This window comes from Pieris brassicae, chromosome 1, assembly GCF_905147105.1.
Source record: "Pieris brassicae chromosome 1, ilPieBrab1.1, whole genome shotgun sequence".
NCBI lineage: Eukaryota > Metazoa > Arthropoda > Insecta > Lepidoptera > Pieridae > Pieris > Pieris brassicae.
In genome coordinates, this window is record NC_059665.1 from 9,735,586 (window position 1) to 9,761,429 (window position 25,844).

The window sequence follows — 25,844 nt, forward strand, 5'->3', positions numbered from 1 at the left end:
CAAGGTTTTGTGCATTATTTATGGAATTAATGTTAAATTTACGGAACTACAAATAATTAATAACAATAATAATATGAATCAAATATATATTATAATATTCCAACATACTTATTATTATGTTTACATGCTCTAAAAGCCGCATAACCGGATGTTTAAATCCTGTCTTCAGAATAATAAAGAATGTATACTTAACCGTTAAAACTGAATTCAGAAATTGTTACATACTTTAATATAACATTGTGAGTACACGCGCAGCCGTTGTCATGACAACCGCAAAAATATGGCGGATAAGTCAACGTTCGCCTCACGCCATCTCAGATTATCTCCATTTCACTTTCCACAATCTCACGTAACAAGAAATCTTATAAATCATACACTTTGACGATGAAACTTACTTTTTAAGTTCTTGAAAGAAAATTCTGAAAGCCATAAAATGCTTAAGTATTTGAGAAAGTGGCAATTATAAAAACAGACCAGTTTTTTCAATATCATTATTTTAGTGTTAATACAATAACTGCAATGGTACTATATTATTTACACTAAATACAAACAATGTATCTACAAATAATTTTTACGACAGGTAATTGTTAAAGTGTTTAATAAGTTTTAAATTCAATAGAGAAAGTTCTAGGAAGCTGAAAATATATACGTAGCAGTTTTTTACAATTAAGTGGGAGGTTACGATACATTGTTTACTTTTTGTAAAAATCTTAATGCATTCAATTATAATTTACAGTGATAATTCTTCCGCGTATTGTCATCACAAATTACGTCTAACTAAGATTGATTTAACTAGGAATTATTGTTATCGTTACAAACTTAACTAAACTATCTTAGTCATCGTTGTATTCAAGATTAGTATACAAAAATAATACTAAGGCCATGTAAAGTGCAGTAGACAAAAGCCATGCATCGAAATTTTACTTTTAATTTATTTGAGTATAGTTAGCATATATTAAACAACTGTATACCATAGACAAAACATACTTTATTGTGGTAGACCTCGCATACTATTTATTGTTTATCCATTTTCAGAGCGGCGTGTGCAGAATAAGGCGAGCTGTGGCGCGCCGCCTCTATGCCGCATCGACGCAGGTTCGACATACATCGGGACGTCGCCAGGTGAACTCATTGCCATCTACCCTATCTTTTCCTATACGATAATAATAATAATTTGTTTATATGTATAACTATATCAAAAGCTTTTTTAATATTTTTTTAGTTTTTACTTTACATATTTTTCTTTGTGAAATGCGTGAGAGCCTACCCTTCTGGTTTTCCCAGGTCACTGCTGAAGAGAAGCGGGCTGCGGGGAGTGAGGTAACCTGGCCGTGAGTGAAGCTTTACGACAATACACCATTATGTGTTCCTCAGAGTACCTACACCTCTAACGTATACAACGAATAATGTACGGTCCGTCCAAGATACTGCCAAACATTTTGAATAAACTTTTTAGTGATTGTACAGTTTTAGTTAATAGTGTTTAGAACGTGTGTGGTGTTAGTGATAGCGCCATCTGGCGTGTTTTAAGTGTAACAACGTGGCGGGGACGCATGCGCCGTCAGGACCGGCGCTGGCGATGCCATTTATTGAAGACGAGTGGTGGTCAGCGGAAAATGAGGGAAGAATGGTCGATCTCTCCAATTGTTTGCAGGTAATTTAATTCTATTCAAATGATATATATATATATATAATTATGACAAAAGGTTGTTTTTTGGAAATTTACCACTGATAGAGTCTGACGCTAAATGAATCGTCGTCACGCACAATACTCTAGTAGCGACATCTGTTGTCGGATAGAAAAACCACAAAAATTACACATTTGTTTATTTTGTATTGTAATACAGCGTACATATTTTATTCTATGTTACCATTATATTACCTGCTTCTTAGTTTTTTAATCTAAAAAATATATTATATTGGTGTACTAACACTTTTAAACTAATTCATCATTCTGCTGATTAAATATAGTAATCTGTGGAGTTGCGTGATATGCGAATTTCCAAAATATTAAGGTGCTCTAGATTTGCTTATCTTAAGTTATACTCTTTCTGTATTTCACCTAGATTAGTAGATTAAACTCAATAGTTTTTGTAAAATTTCAGGAGGCGGTAGCAAACGGCCAATCGACAGCTCAAATGCAAATCCAAATGGCGACATCTCTTGGCGAGCTGTCCCAGGCAGAGCTGTCAAACTTTGTGGGAGGACTAACTTTAGAGGCTGACTCGTCAGAGGCCGCAGATCCTGACGATATCCTCAAACAGCTGGGGGAAACTGCTTTTGACAATTTTGATACGTTTTTTACCGATTTGACAAATGCAACTGCTTCCGCTGTGCCACCTATAGAGATTAAGGTAAAAAAATTATTACCTGAAATGATATATTATTGGTATATATCACCATTACCATTTTTCTGGCTAAAGTTATTTTTTACTTTACTGTAAAATTAAATATATACTAGATAGAACCACAGTATATCAAAAATTCCAAGTTAACTTTTTTCTATTCGTTTTCAGCAAGAAGAAAACAACAACATTTCGCCAGCATCCGGGAGCCAATTACAAGGCTCATATTATCAACAAAATAACCAGCTTATCTTGCCAAATAATGGCCAGCAAAGACTACAACAGCTGCTAAGATCAGGGACCAGTGCCATTAACAGCGCTGTGACGAATACCATTAACAATGGCAGATATAATATCGCGTCAGCAAATCCCCTACTCGCTGAGAAACTAGCAGCGACATCTAGTGGCATAAAACAAGAACCGGGAACTAATGGTTCAGAATACAACGGGACGAGTATGAACTACGGTAACGCGTCGCCAATGCAGCGGGTACCAAGCGGGAAACCTCAAGTGCACGATGCAGGTGGAGGTAAAGGTGAGCTTTAATTATTTAAAACAGAGCCATTTGTTATATTATTATATAATATTAACAAATGGTTTTATAGAAACTATCCGCTAATGTTAAAGAAGGCATAATTTCATGATCACTAAGAGAAGTGTATTATTCATTTATTTTAGGCCATCTAACAAAAGTAGTAGGAACTTTATAAGTAAATAACTTAGTTTGATATATTTCTACTAGATGGCTCTTTATCAAAGCATTCGTCATCCTAAATTCAACATAGGTGACGTTAGTTGCATCTATCCGATCTCTATAAGTGCATAGCTGACGATTTTATTATTGCAGTTTTCTCTTGCAGTTAATCCACTTTCAATTTCCGCTTGAGGAAGTGGTAGAGATTTTCCTTTCGCGGCACCCCGCTTTTACCTAGTTAGATTGTCGTTTACGAGAAAGTTATATTCGAGTTTATTTAATAACTATTTCGATGGATAATTTCTAGCGGTAGTCACGAATAACAGAATTGTTTTCAAGTAATTATTTATTGGTATATCACTGTACGTTTATATACGTACGTAGATATTTATAAACTTTCGCGCTCATGAGCTTCACAGATATAGTCGATTTTTTTTTAAGTATATAATCATAATCGCTTTAAAATGTTTCTAAAATAAAGTTTTAATTGAGGCTACACGAAAATTTTACATTGTACTTCTTAAAAATTATAAAATATTTTAGAAAATTTTGAAAATTATGACGAAATTTTAGCCGGAAGTGAAAATGTCCCACAACTTTCCTTACATCTTAGCTACAGACTTTTAAAGGTATCGAAAACAAGATTTTGATGAAGAAATTTTAAGTTCCGACAGACTTTACTCATTTTTATTTTCTTCTTATTTAATAAGACTGGCATAAAACAAAGTTCGATTAGAATTAAAAATAACATTTGAATACCTCGTAGTTATTAGTTCATGATGAGCGCATTGTAACTATGACGTCAAATTGGTCATATAGGCCTTGACACAGTGCTCTGATTGATTTCTGCTTCCAGGAAATAAGGATACTCACTTTCCTGTATTACTCCGACATTTGGGTTATCTTATTCTGCTAAATTTTCTAGATTAGTTATGGATTCTCCATCGAAATCCTATAATGAGAAATAATGTGATGCGTGTTCTGCATAATTTTGTTGCCAACTTCAAAATAAATTCTTTGTAATAAGGAAGTATTACATACACTGTGTTAGAATAAAATTGTATTGTCGTCCTTTATTGATAAACTTAACACATTAAGTTTGTATGTGGATGGTTTAGAAGTATTTTATTACTTCAAAAGTTTTACATAGCTTCCATGTACAGCACTGTACAGATTTTTAGTAGCAAAACTATATAAATAATGTTCCCCTTAAAATTTTAAAAGGGCTATGATGTGAGATATGGTGCCAAGTCTGGTTCATAGCATTTCCATGCAGCAAAAGTGTACGTTAGCTAATAGTGATTAACTCGGAAATATAAGGTAATTTAATGATAGGTCTAGTACATATTGTAGTTACTGTTGTAATAAATTAACCTTTAAAAAACTAACAAGTCAAAACATAAAGAAAATATGGCTGTAGTCGTTGGGTGTTACTAGCTGCTTTTTGTTTTTTTAAATATACTTGTCATTCCAGTCTTGTCCAACACACACTTAGCCGGCTATAAGTGCATCATTGCAACTCCTGCGCAGCCGTGACCCGCTTTTCGCGTTATGTCACTCGCCACCCGCACACGCTTGCGGGATGCTCTACTTTAACGTGGTTTTTACAATGACTGTTTGATCAAAAGAATTTTAAACCTAATCATGACGCAAATATGTAAACTGTATATTGTCGCTGGTACAAAATCCTATATAGTAAAGGTAGTGGAAATAATAATAAGGAAAATGCAATTAAAAATAAAACATTGGGATTTGGATAAAATAAAGTAGTGAATATTAAAGATAATAAATAAAAGTAAATGAAAAGCCTTCCAGACTTCTGTATCTGTTTCATGATCGTTTGTCTATTTAATAGACAAGAAGGTGATCATCCTCCTGTGCCTGACACACGCCGTCAACTTTATGAGTCTAATGCAAGCCGGTTTCCTCACCTTGTTTTCCTTCACTGTTCAAGCGAATGTTAAATGCGCACATAGAAAGAAAGTCTAATGGCACAGCCGGGAATCAAACCCAGGACCTCAGGGATAGTCGCATGCAAAAGCCACTAGGATAACACTCCTGCAATTATAGATAAACCTCATAATAATTTGATATAGGTACAAAAAAAGGTTTTCCATTTTTTAGCTATGGAAGTAGAGCAACATTAATGCGCAAACGCATTGAAGTCACATCCGCGCATCTCGCCTTGAGATCCACTGAAATCGTTGTTGATTTATTGTTATCTATCATTCCTATTTGACACTTGTACATGATATAATAGTAGGATAATACATACAACTTCTATGTAGCAACTAGTATTACATTAGGAAGAAACATAACTTTTAAACAAAATTTTCAAAACTTCTCATTCGCTGAGTTAAATTTTATACATTTATTTTCGTTTTCTATTTACCAGTTTTTAATTATTATTACTACGCAGCTTATTGTAAACACTATATTTGTGTGTACACGACCTACACTAAGAAACAATGCAAGACGAATAAGTTCAAGTTTTTAATAATTCTTAGAAGGCCGGCAACGCTCTTGCGAGCCTTCTGGCAATATGAGTGTCCATGTGCGATATCACCTAATCATAAGATATAAAACATATCTTACAAGGTATGGAGGTAAATTTCGCATTAAAACATTATAGATTTAATTGCATATGATTAACATACCTACCATAATGGATATACTAATTTCTATTAAAATGTTATTATGTTGGACTGCATTTATTTTTGAAGTTTCCTGCTCGGAGTAGGGAGACTGGTGATAACATTTTCTACCCTGTAAAATCTAGACTAACAAAAGCATATGCCAATTTTATTGGTGTGTGCGTGTCACGTTGTAAGTTACACGTGATGTTTTGATTAGTATTCTGTAGACTCGCTCGGTGCAATAATTGCGAATAAATTCACGCCTAGTACGAAATATACCTACTGTTTCTAGAACATTCCGGGGATTCCCGAAAAAAAACAAAATCATGATCAGACGCCGTGATGTTTTAAATGTAGAAGTATTTGGTAGTTTGTAGAATTTGTGTTATGTATAATTGTGTGTATTAACACATAGGTCCTTTTGGTCTATGTTACCTCTGTATGGCTATTTTACTTTTACGGTAGTTACAAATTTTTGATGATTTTGATTTGATTCATTAGGCCCAGAAAGCTGATCTACAAAATAATTATCATTATCGCAAAAACGCCGCCCTTGGCATGACTTCAAGAAAAGTCCAGAAAAATTTACCCTCTTCTTTAGTATCAAGTAAAGTCTATGCAGTAGGTATACGATAAGAATGATCTAGCTCCTTGAGTGCGTGCGACAACCCGAACCGTGTCAATGACAAACGCACACATCCTGTCCAATGCACACATGTGCAGTGAAATAGTGCGTGCTTAAGGCAGTACTGAAGTTTTTCGCATCGTATCGGCCCGCAACGCACTACGTCGTGGGCATACGCCTGTCATTTGTTACTTTAAGTTATTCTATATTAGTTTTTTTTATTTTTATATAAAGCGATCATATAGATCTCAGATATCATAACTAACTATAGGTATCATTGCTAACTATCTGCATATGCGTGTATGTTGTGGACATTTTAAAAAACTGAACAAAAAAATGCAATTCGCAAAGTTTTAAGGTTTAGAAGCGCCTTATCACCTTACGTTATCGTGTTCCGTTTTAGGGCAATGTTAAACATTTTCGCTTGCAATTTAACACACACACACATTTGCCGATCTTTATTATTTAGCTATAGACCATATTAATATGTTAATTCGTTTGCTTTTAGTATTTATTTACACCGTTAATGTGACACCGATACATAGCGCTCTACGAAACAATGCTGGTCTAAGCGTAGCTAAATGTTATATCTTTCAAAACGTATTTTTCTTTAAATTATATTTTAGTTTATTAATTTCGTGTATTTTAGTTACAAAGGACGAGAAAACATTATATTTATTAACGAATTGAACGAGAAACTATTTACATTATTTCTCGCATAAAGCAAAGACAAGTTTTACTACGGTACATTTGTATTACAGTATTCAATTATTGGTGAGCAGTATTGGCCTAGTGGCTTCAGCGTGTGACTCTCATCCCTGAGGTCGTAGGTTCGATCCCCGGCTGTGCATCAATGTACTTTCTTTCTATGTGTGCATTTAACATTCGAACGGTGAAGGAAAACATCGTCATTTTAATTTAACTTAATGAAATCAAATTATGTGAATAAATCCGGAGCTTCAATCAATGAGAGATGTCACATCAAGTGAACCGCTGAAATGGGCATGCATTTTGCATTATCCCTCGCTTTCATACATTTTCAGGCTTAGTTAGGCTTGGTCTATATGAGAAAAGCATGGTGGTTTCTCATTAAAGGCATTAATGTTATGTTGTATCTAATACCGGAAAAACTTCCTCATTTGTCAATATAATGTAATAATTATTTTATTACGAAAAGGCTTTGAACATACTCATAAAAAAAACACTGGCACTAAAATCCGCAGGTTGAATACCTCCTAATCAAAACTGTACCTGTTAATGTTAAATCAAAACAATGAATCGGAAAAAAAATATAATTTTGATATATAAAAGCATTAATAAAATATCTATAAAAACAGTCCATCCTAGCGTATTGTGATTTAAGAATAGATTAACACAGAAAAAAGACCAGTGGCGCTTGGTCTTGGCTTCAGATGTATCTGTTTCGTGATTATTATTTTTCTTATGGTAATCAGCATTCTGTACCTAACACATGTCGTCTTTTTTTTTAAGTAGCGAACTTCAGCCAATAAGAAAAAAACGATAAATACCTTATCCATAAAATATTTTCATCATCAGACGTCGAATACGAAATTCCATCATATCACCGTCGTTCCACTGAGCGATAAGGCAGTGGTTACCGCGCACCACCACTATGTGGATCCCGCTACCCACTGAAGCAAGGATATTTCCAAGCAATTTGACTCCGAGAAAAGAGCGTACCAATTCTTGAAAGGCCGGTATTATGATCTCGAGTCTTCTGGCATTGAGAGTGTCCATAACCCTAAAAAATAAATTATTCGAAAAATAGTATACCCTCAGTATAAAACTTCAACATCGATATGATAATAGAGAGCGACCTAACGGATCTATGAATAGAAATTATTAAATGCACTTAAATCAGTGCTCTGTTTACATACAGAAACCCTACATTTGTTCTCTGCTCTGCTATCTCAAATATAAACTACTTACGAAGGTTCACCTAATTATATAACTGGACTAAGAAAAAAAATGTGTACGAACACGTAAGTAGTGAAACTTCTTTGTGACCTTATTTTTCGAAAGATGATCTACTATATGCAACTTTACAGAAATTGGTTAAATAAAGTTAAATTAGATAAATTTTAACAAAACCTTTTATTATCATAGACACGAATACAAATAATACAATTATTTCATTTTACTTTATTACTACTAAAATTATTACAGAATTTCATTAATTGTAATAGAATTATTACTATCGTTGTTAGTTACTATTTTTCAGTTTGTAATTATTTGGTCCTGCACTAAGTTCCCTTAATGCTAGTCGTTCCGTAGCTGGGTTGCTCATACGCTACGAAGAAAGCTCCTTTCCCGGTTTCTAGTAACAGACAACGCTTTGAAACAACTGCCATTTTACTTTACACCTCAATTTTATATGATATTTGACTTGGTAACGAAGACTAACTTTAATAATAAGTCTAGACCAGTGTTTCTCAATTTGAAATTTCCTTAAAATAATTTTAAATTTGAATTTAAGTTTATTATTAAATGTTCTGAAAAATTACTTAATGTGTTCTATAATCCCATCATTTAGCAAGAGAGTGAGTAAGAGTTTTTAAGTGAACAATTAATTATTTATATTAAAAAATATGTATATTACATGGAGGGGAGGGGTAAATACTTAATTTTAAAGGTTAAGGCGTGGCACAAAAATGGTTGGGAAACACTGGTCTGGACTGTGTTTCCACGTTAGCCACGGGACCTCTATTTTGGTTGTGAATTCCAAAGCGACATTATTATTAAAAGGCTAATTTAGCAAGAATTACGTTACAATTGCTAAAATTTTGTTTTCTGTAGACTTTTCCTTAAGTGTCAATACAACTGCCATCTTCATAATTTATAGTTCCTTTATATGACTTTCAATTGTTTGTATTTTCTTTTAGTGTTGCGGCCCGTTACTATTGTATAGACAATACATCGAATGTGTCCCGAAAAGATAGACCACAGATAACACATATTTTTTTCTTCAAAAATAAATTGTTTACGAAAACTTTTGCCCTCTATAAATTTAAATATCAATGAGCGGTGTAAATCTCACACTCCCCTTGCGAGCTCATCGCATGTCAAATTAATAGTTGCAATCGGGATTCCTTAATATTTTATCTGTAAATTATATACCTTTTATCGTCATTTTGTTATTTACAAAGCAATCTAATTGAACTAATCTAAAAGTACTCTTTCGTCTGTTTCTGTTTACTGTGTAATTGCGTTTACGTGGGTGACAGATAAAAGATAAAAACAAAAAGGGTTTATACTTAACTAATAGAAATAATAGACGAAATACTAAGAAATTATATGAAAATTATGTGATGAATAGCGATTGAATTAAATTGGACTGCATACAGAAAATGTCAATAATATTATTATTGTTCTTAATTTACAATAATTTGATATGTTTACTGGGCGGACGTTACGTTTATTACATTAATATTTTTAATTGAAGTGAAGTAACCTTCTACGAAGCAATATTTGCCAGAAATCGAAACAAGGCCTTTATGCCATATGCTGTAAATACGATGACGTTTAAAAATAGACAATTCTTAAAAACCTGGGAAACGTTTAATATTTTTAATCTGTAATACAGAGAACCCAATGTAAACTAATAATAATTAAAACCCAAAAGCAATTGACGCGTGTCATAGTTCCGCCCAGTCGCCCCGCCCAGACAGAAACATAAAATTTCACGCTAATGAATTTTTAGAAATTCTAACGCGTTGTTTTTGTCTACCTGTTAAGAATATGAATTATTGCGATTTTAAATGAATGGTGTAGCATTACAATAAAAAACCTTTCAGGATAAAACCTGCCGGAAATGTATGAGTAATTTCTTTTATATCTACTGGTGTATATTTGTAGTCATATATTCGTAAAATAATTTAAAAAAAATGGAAAAACCTTTCGCTGACATAAAATACATTTCGTACCTGAAGCTATGAATAATTTAAATACTTTAAAAAATTATTTTTAATATGGTTCTATAATTTTTAGAGAGATATAGATTTTTTTTAATTTAATAGTCAAATAAATTAATAAAAAATGTAATAAATTCGATTATCGATATCGATCAAGTCGATTATTATCTGTTGTGAAAAGTCGTGGGGCCCTTCAGACACCAAGTTGTAATGATTTTTTTATAATCATTTAGCAAAAAATACCAAACCCTTATTATGGCACTTCATCATAGGGTAAATACAACTTGACAGAGAGAGGCAAAAGGTTATTTTAGAGTGTTAGACTAATGTAGTCTTTATTAATATGGGGGTACTTTTGTAACTATCCTAATTATATATCTTTTGAAAAGTAGTTCAATTCCACACGTATTAATATAATTATTGGAAATTATGACTATCATAAAGTGTTGAGTAGATAAATGAAGTTGCAGTGGCGCAGCAATTGCATAGACCTCGGTGATGTGTTTAGAGCTGTCGAGGTAACAGGTTCATTCAACGCGTAGTAGGACTATAAATTTATGGTTTTGGGGACAATAGAACAATATAATCCTTTTTGTGATATAACTTTACTAAAAACTTGTGTAGATGTTTTAAATAATAAGTAATAGAATAAAATTCACATCCTTTATTAACACAACAAAAAACAAACTACGAATGTGAAGTTGTTTTTCTTAAATTATTACAAAAATATTTAAGTTCGTTAAAAGTTAACAGGTAGTATAAGACCATCCGTTTTACATAGATGCGTAGATATCCACAGAGTTCTACAGGAATTGTCACCCTACAGCGCATAGAGCAGTAAAACATTGCACTTGGCGCGCGCGCCTCTGTATCTGTGTCATGGCCGCTGCGCGGAAAATCTGCGTTATATAACGATAACTGCACTACTCTGTGATATTGTCGTACAAATAACGTTTATTTAATATTGTTTATGGTTAACGTGAAAATATTAACAGTTAACATTTATTTGTTTGAAGGATTATTCGTTTTCATATTTTGTCTGTGAGCTTTCCCGAAGCCAACATGAAGAAGGCATGTTTTCAGTTTTTTTTTAATGTAATAGGCGGCAAACGGGCAGAAGGCTCACCTGATGCTAAGTGATACCGCCACCCATGGACACATTTCCAGAAGGCTAGGAAGGAATTATATTTAAAAGCGATAAAAATGCTAATCCCTCGAGCCACGAGAGTAATTTTTCCCAGTTAGTATAGCTTCATAATTGTGTCAAAATTAATAATTAGAATCTCGTTTCTAAGCCTAAAACCTTAGTTAAAACAACGCATTCAGAGATACAACCAATATTTATTAATATTACGCGGTATTACTTCACTAAGACGTATTTAAAAAAAATATGCAATATGTAATCTTAAGTTATGGGAACAAAGTGCTACGTTGTTTGCATAGCGACACTAACCTACCGCAACATATATTTCTCACCAAGTATCTAGAGGAAAAAATATAATTTAGTTTCCTTCGATTTTAATGAATGAGAATTAAATCTCAAATATTCCCCCCAGTACAGGGCAATAGGTATTTTTTTCCATAATTATGTTGATGATAAAGTAAATAGAAATCTTTCACGCACAGCCTGTCCTATCTTGTTAATTATATTAACTTTAAATTTCTGTAGTTTTTTAAATTTGGCTCATGAAAGTGTTAGGGAGTTTGTAGTTTTTTGTCAGTTTCGTGGATTTTGTCACATTCCGAGCCGGTAACTAATAAAGCGTTAAACACCAAATTTGTAACATTAAGATTTTCTTGGAATATTAAATTATATTTATCTCGGCACTGTCTCCGAGACCTCGTAATCTTCAGTCAAACACTCTTACAATTAGAACAAGAGGATCCCTTGGAAGATGGGACGGGCTTTAGAATCCCATACATGCAACTTTTGTGGACACGTTTACCTCGTCTCACCTCCCTCGGACAAGCAAAAAAGCTGGGGCGGCCGCAGAGAAGGCGGAAAATAATTAACGGCTCAAATATAAGAGTCTTTCCTCCAACTTCGATTTGTCCATTTGGAGTAGAGACTCTGGGGCCGGTCAAGTGTACAGGTGTACACTTGTTACGCTTACTAAATTAAATATTTATGCTAGCGCTTCCCTCGCTCAACGAATAAGTACCGCAATACATCGTCTAACTGCTGCGTTAAAGGTAAACTCTCATAGGGACCAAACTTTTAAATTTTATTTAATTTTCTATTTCTTGATTTTTAATTATACATAGGTAAAGAAAATTGTATGTAATGTATATTTGATTGCTATGATTAGAGCAATAGGGATATAATTTAACTGGTTCCAACGTTATTACGGATATATTTATTGATGCTAGTATATCAATAAATATATCCGTAATAAGGCCCCGCGGTCTCACTCACACACACGTGGAAAGTCGGTATATCGACACGCCACCACGTCAACGCCACGGTCTTAGAACTTCCCTATACACAACATTTGACGTAGTTTTGTAATAATCCAACAAACAATGGCCCATGGGTAAAACAATATTTTTGTAGATATTGAAACGTAATACTGTACAACATTTTTCTATCATCAATAGCGAACAGCGCACGCGATGACACATTATTTTATAATAATATAATTATTATAGGATATTTTTTTTAACAGTGACGTTGCAGATTTCTAATGGCGAATTTTTTGATATCGGTTCAGTAGCTTTTGTATGGAAACATTACAAACATATATACAAAAACTCAAATGTTTCCTCTATATAATATTAGTATAGATAACAATTCGTATACGAAATAATAATATACATCCTTAATATAATTAATATAAATTTCCGTTACTTCATATAACTTCTACGATCATTATATATTTCCTTTTGGTTTGCAAAATATTATTTCCCTTTAGTACCTAGAGAAGATATTGCTTTTTTGTAATTATATATGAATGTTTGTCGTTGATTCAAAGATATGTGAGTTTGTTAATAGAAGAGGTGTTTTACCTCTTCTAGGCATAGGTTCATGCTTTTTTATTATTATTTTATTTATTAACACTTCGTTGCATCCATAAACATATACAGTTGGCATAATTAAATGAAAATGAAGGCAACTGGCGGCCTTATCGATCTCTTCCAGGCAACCAATGATAATAGTAGTTTTGTTTACTTAATTTGATTTACCACTATGGTTACCACCATGATAATATGATAACTCTCATTATTCTATCATGTATTAAGAAAAATCTTTAGTTGTGTAGTAGTAGCTCCTTGCGTTACTATAATCTTCGGATTTTACTTGATAGAAGAATTTCACAATAGAAGGTATTGTCAAGTGAACCTATCCAAGGCATTTTAGTAGTAAAAAGATTAGATTATTTAATTGGTCGATAGGTTTGGAACCATGTGTTTTACTTTCAAAAGGCACATGTTTCTCGAAGCAACTATCGGCGGTGGTATGTTTGTTCATATGTGTTCAAGGCTTATGTCGCAATGCTGTGTCCGGCTCCACTAAATAGATAGTTTGGCCAAGGTGACGTTGCCAAATATTAAGGAAATTCGCGTTTAATTCAGCGAACACTTTTACCAAACTTTCAATTGAAATATACACTTCCTTCTTTGGACATATATCAGCTTGATTTTATGACACATACTTCATTCGTAACTATATTTTTTATACAAAACTGGACATATATTTGATGGCAATCCCACTCAAATATATTTTAAAAAGAAATATTACTTTTTATTTATTTACAAGTAATCTTCCAGCTACACTTATACATATTATAAAAGAAATCACTAAGACGATATACAAAGCCATAATAGATTACATTAATAAACAAAACTTAAAGGCCGGCAACGCACTTGCGAGCCTTCCGCCAATGTTAGTGACCATGGGCGGCGGTATCGCTTAACATCTGGTGAGCCTCCTGCTCGTTTGCCTCCTATTACATAAAAAGAAATGAAACAGAAAACATAAGTACATTAATAGATAGAAGATAAAGTAAAACTGGAATTAAACATAAACAAATGACAACTTAATATTTTAAATAAAAAACTAAATTTTACTACTGCTGTCAAAGTCAACCCGCTTCTTAAAATATTACCTTACATCCTCTTTGGTAAAGTAGAAAATGTAAATAGAATAACATTACTTTACATATAGTAGTGAATTATAAAAATAAATTAGTGGCGGTACAACCTTTTTTATTTGTCAATCTAATAGACAAGTTGGTGATCTGACCCATGCACGACACACGCCGTCGACTTTTTGTGTCTATGGTAAATAGAAAGAAATAAAATGCGCACATAGAAAGAAAGTCCATTGGTGCACAGACGGGGATCAAACCTACGACCTCAGGGATGAGGGCCGCACGCTGAGTCAAAACTGCTGTATACTCTATTATAAAATAAAATTTTGAATAGTTATATAATATAATAGTAGACAATACAGTGTCTTTACGTTGGTAGTTTATCCGAGACTTTATTTCACACAAATAAATTATTATTTAAATCGATTCTGTGGTTGAGCGATAAACCCAACCAAATTATATATGTTTAATTATAAATCGCACTGGAACTGCCCATTCTTTGTCATATATTTTTATTTATTTTAATTGACGAGTTGACTTCCCTAGATAACATTCCACGGTTGATAGATTATTTGATCCCAACGCTCAAAGAATTGCGAATTTTAAATGTATACCTTGTCACTGAATACTTTCCTACTTATTATAAACATTAAAATTAGCAATAGCTAATGAACTTACTTTAAAAGAAAAGTAATGTTATTCTATTTACATTTTCTACTTTACCAAAGAGGATGTAAGGTAATATTTTAAGAAGCGGGTTGACTTTGACAGCAGTAGTAAAATTTAGTTTTTTATTTAAAATATTAAGTTGTCATTTGTTTATGTTTAATTCCAGTTTTCCTTTATCTTCTATCTATTAATGTTCTTATGTTTTCTGTTTCATTTCTTTTTATGTATAAGAGAAATTTAGTGGAATGTATTTCCTTTTGCGTTGATGTAACAGTCATGATAATTTTGTTGTAACTCGTCTGTATGAATTTGAGGGTCTCGTGGCCATACAATTGCAGAATAAAGAAACCAGGGCGCCTGGGACACCGCTCCCCGTCGCGGCACAAATAAGAATTGTTCTTCATCTCATTCCCATTGCAAAGACCGTAACGAATGTTTATTCCTTGAGAGGAAAGAACTTGTTATGCAGATATATGTCGACGACCAATACTTTCGTTTTTTTTCTTATCTAGCACTCCTAATACCAACCATGCGATCAGGCAGATCTGTGGCCGCGAAGCTAAACAGCAGAGTGTCTATTATTTCCTAAAAAGGGACTTTTTTAAGTTAGGCTCAGGTGGGCTGGGCGTTTTCCGGGCGGGAAAGGGCTTTCTTTACCGTCCTCGGGCTTGACTCCTTAGGTATTTTTGTTAAGGTAATGAAACAGTAATGATCTCATGTAGGCTTTGGTAAGGTTGATTGTAAACTACAAATTAAGTATAGGTAACGTATGAAATGAATGTAAGCTAGAAGTGGTTTACCTCCCGAAGTGGGACAGGATGCAGGCATGTGCGCTGCGCATGCACTTATGTAACGTTCACTTGCCATAGATACAGCAAATTTTACTTAGATCTGTCAACGTTTGATAATTTAAATTCTGGTTGTGTTTATTGCATGAAAATTTCTTTATTAAGTGTAGATTCTTCAAATTAGCCTTACGTTTTTTGCTAATGAATAAAACTTAGTTAATAGGGTTGAAGTAATATTTTCCGTCTCTTTTTCATACGTATGGTTGTGTATATAGAACCCTAGAGCGTGACCCTTTCGCACAGCGTTTCATTTAGTGTATATTAATATATTACATACTTTTTTAAAAGGGAATTGTTATATTTCAAACACACAAATACACTATTTACAATATTCTTGACATGCATAGAAATCATAATAATAATAAGTGCATAGATAGAAAAATAAAATAAATTTAAAATGTTTGGATCCCGTATTAAGCGACGAAATTACCTACCAAGCGCCAACTTAAATCTTTAATTAGCGCCTGTGTACTTGAACCCCACGGCCTAAGGGTCAAAGTTGGAGAAAAAACTCTTATATATTTTTAATATATTCTATCCATAGTAGATTTCAAAGTCTGATAATTAATTTCTATTACATAATCAATATATACAAAGTATTATTGAGATATCTATTTAAATTATGAAACATATTAAGGTCCTTATTAAGAAGTAAAGCCTAAGTTAAGTTCAACTCCTGTCGTAAATAAAATCATTCGACGCGTTAGAACATGTTGCATTAAAAAAACATTTTGCGTATAATAAAGAATATTTAAAATTCTACGAATGAACAGATCATTAGTACTTGTAACCCGAGGATCCAAACCGCAGCCATATTAGACGAAATGCACAAACTCATGGCTAGTTGGTTTTTATCGACTTCTCTTAAGGAGACATTTATCGTCAACAAAAAATTTGGCTATCCCGAATCGGCCTTTATCACGCGGGATTCCGTACTTTATAGGTACAAAAATACACCTAGATATTATTACTTAGTATTAAATAATCCATATAATAGTATACATATAGTATATAGTATCGCAATTTATAGATAACAGTGGAAAGAGTTAGAGGGAGGCCAAAAGAGTTAGTGAAAATATATTACAGATTACAGAGTTTCGTAATATAAATTTATATTATTATATGGATACCATTTGAACAGTTTTTCATATATTTCTAGTAGTTACCTGGAAGAGATCGCTTGAAAGCGATAGCGATAAGCGATTAATTGTACCGTATTTCTGTATTACTGCAACAAAATGTTAACAAAAAAATAAAATATTTAACGATACACAGACTTCAAACAAATCTATCTTAATCGGATTTTCTATCAAAAATTGGGTTGCCTTTACACAATAATATATGCAGTTTTATACAAGAAATACGAAGGAACCCTAAACATTTAAGAGTAGTCATAGCAACTGTAGCCGTGTGATGAAATAACAAGTTTATCAGTTATCGTACGGGATTGTGAGCTGTATGTAGAGGGGATAAGGTTGGCGTTATCTACTGTATTTTTACAGTGCATTGAACATTCAGTAACATCATTCGTTTGTCTATTATGGAAACCCTTTATAAATTAAAACACTTGTTTAACGGTATTGAAAAATCTTTTGATTTGAATCTTTTTTTCACGACCTATTATTGACACAAAAGTGGCGCGCTATCATAAACGTATAAAAAGACTGAGTTATTTACTAACTAACTCCACTGCGACCCAAAGTGAGACTTATGGAGGATAGAAACGCAAGCCTTGCCGATCCAGTTCTTGCCAATTGTCCAATTTGTAACTTTATCCGACGACTGTCCAATCAGTATATATCGTGAAATGTCTTTCAAAATACTTTGCCGTTCTAAATAGTATAGTGGAATTTTGATTTAAAAGCCGTGTAGTTTGAATAATCCTAGAAAGGTTACTCCACTAGGCGAGTATACTGTGGCCACTTAAAGTGGGCCACGAACCTTGAGGTTGTATTTGCATCGGTCGGCCTCGCGCGGTCGTCGCTCCGGCCTTATACTGATTTCCTTCCTTCCCATCTTAGATAAATAATATTATTTAACTCTTCGTTAATGTTATTAACGAGAATTGTAATGAGGTTAGACAATAATTTTAAGTACTAATAATTTAGAGTGCATGGCCCGGCCCTACTTAGCTAGATTACGAAACAGACGAAAAGGAAAATATATTGTTACAAAAATTGATTCCCGAATCGGCCTTTAGCGCGCGTCTCCGTACTTTATAGGTACAAAGATACACATCGCTGTCATTATACAGTTTTTGGATACCAGGTGAATCGTTTTTGATATATTTTAATTTAGTTTAGTTTATTGGTTATATTTTAATTTTAAATTTAAATTTCTAGTCCAAAGCTACAACAGACAATTTAATACACACTAGTACCTAACAAAAATACATCGTAGAAAAATCTTCAAGCGTGAAATTTTCAAAGCTTTTTAGTAAAATTTATAAACAGAAATAATGTAATAGAGATGTCCTACTTTTTAATCAACACAAATAACACTGAAAGCTTTCAGTATATATTAATATAAAAGTCCAAGAAAACAATTTAATTCTGCTAAAAGTACTAGGGTACTATAACTTGATAGTTACGTGAATTATAAAACAAAGGAGCAGGGTGAATGCACCGCCCTACAGTGCACGCCACAAGATAACATCTCTGTTTCAGTAATTTATTCATTTCAGCTACTCGCTCACGAAACAACCCTTTGTATAATATCCGAGTGTATTTATATAGATGATATGATATATATTTTTTATCTGCCAGGCTGTTTCTATCTGTAGTGTCGTTGGATATTTTAGATCTATGGTTTGTAGAGATGCCACAAGGAATTTTGTAATTCACAAAGTTCGTACCGAATTTACCTAAAACCAAAGTGTTTATAAACTAATTTCAGTACGTTTTAATCAACCACCCAATTATATCTCTTTTGAATTTAATACAAAAATGACAATGTTTTATGTTAGTAAAAAGCTATTGCACACAAAGCCACGGCCATCAGCCAGTGCAGAATAAAGTGAATTACAAAAGCGAATAAATTCAAGTCCGTAAGTTGACGCTGGGACGTCGCGTGCCGCATTGACCCAGTTCGCGGGTTCGGTGCCCGGCTGAGGTCGATTGACTAACTCGCGAATCTGCATCGTGACGTCACGTCGTTTTTGTTTCACTCAAGGCTGGCTTGCATACGGGTCGAACGGAAAACTAGCGTTGTACAGCCATTTTGTGATAGTTTTATTTAATTTCAAATAGAAACGATGGTTGATGACATGCGAACTAAGTATTTTCGCATTAATATAGACTTAATATTCCATTAGCAAATTAAGTTAGGTCAGGTTATTTAATAGTTTTTTAGGCTGGATATCAAAAAAAATCGTTTAGAAAATATAGATACGACGTCCTCAAATCACGTTATTTTAACTTTATGAGGATTACACTTTTATCCCAACCGTAGCTGGCATTATAGTAATCATATACCGCTACCTAAAATCAGAACCGAATACAGTCGCAAAAATATAACTTAATTCAGAGCGCAACAGCAGAACAACAGCTTGCCTCCTGAGATACGCAAAGATTTTTGGTATATTGACTCTAATGCAATAACAGCGCACGACGGTGGTGTGATATATTATACGACTACTACAACTTATTTAATATATTTTTTCTTATGTAAGTGACATGAGAATAAACATCTTTAAACCTAAATCATAAATTTGAAAATAATACATAGTTCTCATGAAAATGTTTGTGTATTATTGAGTTTTTATCTGTTCTATTCATAGTTTTATCGTGTATCTACGTATATATAAACGATATGTTATCGCATTTCGGACACAAAGCGCCACTGAAGTCTTTCAAAGAAATGAAAATGAAATTTAATGAGATGAAATGAACTGAAACCTAACCCAAATCATTAAATCTGATATTGAAACAAATTAGTAGCTTCTTTTTAGAAATATTTTCATGAATCATAAAAACTTCTATGATTTTTTTTAATAACAATTACGTGGTTGGTTTTTTCTTTTTAATAGACATTAATCTTGACAGTTGGGAAAGAGAACGCACAAGTGTGGAAAAGGTAAAGAAAAAACTTCGAGTGTGTAAAAGCCCACATTCCGAAATACGTCCCTGCAATACGCCACTTTTTAAGCAACTGTATTAAAAAATATATTATGTATGGCCTATCATCACTAAATTGGCAAGCGAATTTAACTATGAAGAGCCAATGTGAAACTTTTTAAAGCCAAACATTAATAGCTAGAACACCCAAGGGCCGACTACACCTGAGTAGGAATTGTGCAGAGTTAATGTAATTATTCCACTGAATAAATTCAATACACAAGCATTTTCATTTAATGAACTCTCAATAAGACCTGAAATATCTGAGACTGGTATTTATATTAAACAATGTTGCAACCATGGATTTTAATTAAGGTTTAAACAATTTTTAACTTACCCAATTTTTATTAAGAATGTTTTTAGATGATACCTCGGACATTTTTAAATTTAATCGGACATTTAGGTACTTAATAACAACGTCATCCGCTGTTACGACCAAATGAAGTAGTCCCTTCGATGTGGTTATAACAGAGTTTGGCTATATTTACAAAAACTTCACAACAGTGAAAACCTTTTGACAGTTCACTCAACGGAAAATGAAAGTGGTCCGTTAATCTCTGTATCTCAATGTCGTGATGCATCGTATTATATTATTCCGCAGTCATGGAAGAAAAATCCAAACTGGCTTCCAAAAAGCTGGGTGTTTTGGGTAGAGCTAAGCAGTATTTGACTGGGGTACAACATATGCAGCTTTACAAGACTCAAGCACGATCTCATATTTAAAACTGCTCAAATTTCTGTAGTGGTGCTCCCCAATACCAGCTTCTTCTTTTTGACCAAACTCGGCGAAGGGCTTGTCGAATTGTAAATCTCCAATGTATTACTGATCGGCTTGATTCTCTACGCCGAGACATTGCGTCTCTTTGCTTTTTCTACAAAGTGTACTATAGTGAGTGTTCTGAAGAATTGTTTGGGTTGATACCTCCTTCTTCGTTTCAACACCGTATGAGCCGTATCAATTCAAAATTCTATCACCTTGATGGCTTTCACAGACCGTTTCACAAGGCACTTTCTTTTGCGAACTAGCGAACTGTGGAATCGACTGCCGGGGGTCTTCCCTGAGAGATACGACCTCCAACAACAAAAAATTATATACCGCGTTTTGCCTTACTAACTTTCAATTGCCGCATCTTAATTACCAACGAAATCTTAATAACAAATAGCGTTATACCATTGCAAAAACTAAGTTTTACGTTTATTTAAGAACGCGTCTAAAGACACAGACAAGACATTAATGGCGCATAACAAAGATAAAAATATAAAGTTGCTCAAGACAAAGAGCAATGGAAAAATATGCAGGAGGCTTTTACCCTAAAAATGCCCATAACAACTAGACCGCTAAAAAAGAAACGTAACTTAAAATTTCTAAAACTTATACTAACACAACTAATACTAATATTAAGGAATGTAAAGTAACCACTTGTTGTATTGATTAATTAATGAAGCTTTAATAAAAATAATAACAAAGATCAAACTGCGAAAAGTATACAATTTAGACACAAATTTCGTTATGTTCAATGTTCAAAACCATATACATAAGTATAGATCTTGAAGCTCAGGTACTTACATAAAGTGTGGGCACAAACTGAACCCGAAAAGCCTTATCGCCATAGGGGCAGTGACCGTCTGGAGGGCGAAACTCTGCCCTCAGCTATTGCACCGAATTACTCCATACTTATATCTTTCGTGTAATATTTCAGACTCATTTTCCTCTAAATAAATCGTTATGAGAAATGTATGAAATTGCGCTTCAAGTGAAACAAATATAACGGACAATTGTCTACTGCTAGTCTAGTGTGGTCCTACCTATGCGGCATTGTATTGTATATATCCATAAAAGGTTTACTAAAAAAATACATTTTGCCATATGACGTGGAACAAACCCTGCAGCTGAGTTTCACTATCGGACGTCAAGGCAGAATACAAAATACCTCGACGTCCGTCGTTCCACAACTGTGCATTTCTTAGGGCAGATTTTGCCACGCACCAACACTATTTAGAAGCAGCTGCACATTGAAGTGTTTCCAAACGAATTTGCCTTAGGGTCTTTTAATAAAAGAACGTACCAATTCCGATTGTCTGTTATTACACAAAAAATCAATATTTTAAAATATATAGTTTCTGAGGATAGAAAATAATAATATCTTTGATCTATAATGTATAAGTTTATAATTTATATAGTTAATGCAACACCTGTAGTAATAAATATTATGAAAGCAAATTTAAGCAAGTAAAATGTGGTACACATATACTTTCCATATCCCATATCAAATCGCAATTGTCAGAAAGTTTAATTCAAAATTAATTATTTGAATTAAGGTCTATTTTTTATATTAGTCCCGAGCGTTTACTCCCAATTTTATCAAATAAGAGTAAACCTGTAAACCTGTGAGTTTCCAACTATTTTAGTCGTCCTAAACAGCCTTCAGACAGGAGGTTCAAGCGCCAGGAACTTTGGCTGTAGGGCGAGGCGTCCTTACAAGGGCGGTTGACGACTTATTTGTTTGCAGTGATAGTAACGTTCTTCGATGTTATAATAGATTATTTCTTTCAATAGAAATTCAGACATAATAGATAGAATAGATATCACTTTATTTTAAATTGTAAATAGAGTGAAAGTTCTCTTTCTATATAGCAAATATATACAAGAGAGTAATACTTTAATAAATCTAATGAATGTTGTTTTTTGTTTCAGGTAAGCGTTAAATATTTGACAAGTAGTTAAAATTAATGATATGGACATGAAGACAAGGTAAGGTGGTAAATTATAAATGTTTTGTATTAAAAACGTAACTTATTTTACATTTGTATTTACCCTCAAAAAAGATTTTTATACAAAGTTACAAAAATTATTTCAATATATAAAAGAAGCAAATAATTAGGATGTCTGCAATCTGACGACTAAAAGGTTGATATCAGGACTTCAGGCAATATAACGTATACTGTGCAAAGTGAATGTACCAACGACATTGTGCGGGGTCGTAGCACCTCGTAGCTGTAGCGACCTCTACGAGGCTACGAGCCTGTGGGCGGGCGTGTTTGTGCACTCTTGTGTAATGGTTTTGGCGATTATGCTTTGTTCATTAAATTTCAAGTGTTGCGTATCATCTTTTTGAATATACTATTTTTTTAATGATTTTATTGTTCTGTTAATCAACATAAATCTTGGTTATATTTATTACATATAAAACAAATAAAAAACATTTTATACTTCTTACTAGAACTTTGATTATGATTTTGATATCATTACAAACCGCTTTCTTCAGGCTTTTCAAATATACTCATAAATATTTTTTCCACGTGCAAATATTCAGCCGTGTTTAATTATATTAAGATAAAATTATTATTATGATAAGATTTTCCCATCACACTTGCAAATAAAAGCTTATCTAAGTAGTTTCCATGAACAAATATAGCGTGAGGTCTAGTCAAGGACATGTCCGTGTCGAAAGGACGTCCTCTAAAGCTCTGAGCGACAGTTTTCCACTCGTTAGCACGCATTCATTTGTAAACGTTTCACGTGAGTTACTTTCATATTCTAGTCCAGATATAGTGTTTGGTGGATATTAAAAAAATAGTTTATCTTACATTATAAATTACATAATCATATTAGAGCAGTGTTGGCCTAGTGGCTTCAGCGTGCGATTCTCATCCTTGAGGTTGTAGGTTTGACCCCTGCTGTGCGCAAATTGAATTATTTCTGTGTGAATATTACACTTTCGTTCCAACGGTGAACGATATCATCGTGAGGAAATCGGCTTGCCTTAGAATCAAAAAGTCGACGGGGTGTGTCAGGCACAGGAGAATGATCACCTATTAGATTAACAAGGTTGTAGTGCCACTGATTTATTATTTATATTTTATACATAGACACATTAAGAAAAAGAAAGATTTTAAAGTTCCCAGTGGAAGAGACGAAAAGCGTGGCGTCGTAGCCAGTTATCCGTCGCTCGTAGCCGCGTAGCAAGGGTAATGGCTTCACCCGGGTTGGCCCGTCTAGCGGACGTCCCGGGCGCCAGTGCAACGAACTAATCGGGACGTTACCGCTTCTTGATACATAATGTAGTAAGCTTGGAGCGTCAATTTAAGTTTTGCGAGTGGGTGTCGAGTTTATAATTATGATAATTGACAGAATTCAATGAATCAAAAATATTTTATGTTTTTGTAATACCTTCGATTGCCTTAGATGGTAAAAGCCATGACTTTATAAATATCCATATAATGATACAATACAGAAACCTACAAGAAATAGGACTAAAGTGAATAAATTGTTTTATATATAAACCCAGAAATTATACATAAAACTTTTCAGGAGCCAAAACATAAGGCTGTATGTGATAATGTTTACGTAAAGGTTGCGGGACTACACTTGTGTCCGGTCGAGAGTGCATCGAACTAATCCGGGCTTCAGGTCAACAACAGCCTACGCGCAATTTGTTTTATAGATTTGAACTTATCAAAAACATGATCCACTCAATTTTTATTTAATATTTTATATAATTTTATTATTGTTGTTTAAACTTCCAATGTTTGTGTAAACATAACGTGAACTTATAAAAAAAATTATCAGGGTTGCCGGCCGGATCCGATTAAATAAAGAAATACAAAAATGTTTGATCAAAGCTTGGTTCTGGAAACTTGTTTCTAATAGGAACAAAAAAAACGTGTTCAAACAGAAACACAGATAGTATACTATAAATATTTAAGGTATATTAATCTAAAATTTACTCTGTCTTATTCTGTGTGATCTGTGTTATTTTATCGGCTTTTCAGTTAGGTTAGGTTCCGCTTGTAAGTGCCCTGAATTCCACCCATCTCTGAATATTTAATGGGCTAGGCCTAATATTTATTTAGGTCTCTCAACTTTCATATTCAGCTTCACATACACTTTGGATAAAACCTGTTTTGATTTCGTTAATTCACCAAGAACATTAATGACCTTTCACTGTACAAATGCTATAAAGTAGCATTCGTTTATCGTCTTATTAACATATTCTATACTAATATAATGATGTTTTCTAATGAATAAATTTAACAACTACTGAACCGATTTTAATGGTTTCATCAAATCGATACAATGCTAAATCATCACTGAGTATCAACTAAATTTATTTCCAAATTATTAAAAAAGCAAGGTCTAGCCGTGTGAAGCCGGGACAGGCATTAAAATTCATAGAAATTTCACGTGATTCGAAACTGAAAGTCTTATAGGCAAGAAAGTAATCACTCTGTGCCTGACACACGCCGTCGTATTTTTGGGTCTAAGACATGTCGATTTCCTCACGAAGTTTTCCATCACCGTTCGAGTGAATTTTAATTGCGCACATAGAAAGAAAGTTCATTGGTGCACAGCCGGGGATCGAACCTACGACCTTAGTGATGAAGGTCGCACGCTTAAGCCATTGTCCAACACTTCGCAACTTTTATGATATATACTTAAGTTTTTCTTTCTTTGTTATACCATTGTACTCGACTTCTGGCTCCCCTGGCTATAATTTATTAACTATTATATATATTAATATGTAGGTACCTACGAATATTTACGAAATTACACGCGGGAAAATGTATTGCTAGTATATAAGGACATTTACTTATTATTATAATTAACAACATAATTGTAATATAAATTTGTACATTTATTATGCATAATGACGGGCAAATTTTGCTAGGAATTTACCCATTACACGTTTAAGGGGGGTTAACCCTGTTAATAATCATAACATATAGGTATATTCGAGTTTTAAGGATGACGTTCCTGAACGTAGTCTATCCGTTTCTGGAGGTCCCAGGTAATTAGCTAGAACAATAAAAGGATTATTTTAAAATAAATCATTTATTTATGTAAATTTTTCTTATATTGGAATTCAAAACAAACAGAAACCATAATTA

General features: G+C 33.5%; 1 protein-coding gene across 6 annotated transcripts in view; it reads left to right on the top strand.

Annotated features, from left to right (window-relative positions):
* LOC123717763 (ecdysone-induced protein 74EF) overlaps positions 1–25,844 on the top strand; it is a 135,087-nt gene that overhangs the window by 50,809 nt on the left and 58,434 nt on the right. For 4 of the 6 annotated variants that reach the window (XM_045673968.1, XM_045674372.1, XM_045674047.1 and 1 more), the window contains 4 exons: positions 1,036–1,122; positions 1,285–1,654; positions 2,106–2,354; positions 2,517–2,874. In XM_045673968.1, the coding sequence (XP_045529924.1) occupies positions 1,580–1,654; positions 2,106–2,354; positions 2,517–2,874 (682 nt within the window). In that variant the 5' untranslated portion in view covers positions 1,036–1,122; positions 1,285–1,579. Of the gene's footprint in view, positions 1–1,035; positions 1,123–1,284; positions 1,655–2,105; positions 2,355–2,516; positions 2,881–25,844 lie in introns of all 6 variants that reach the window. The other 2 variants (XM_045674284.1, XM_045674126.1) reach the window with 2 other exon arrangements.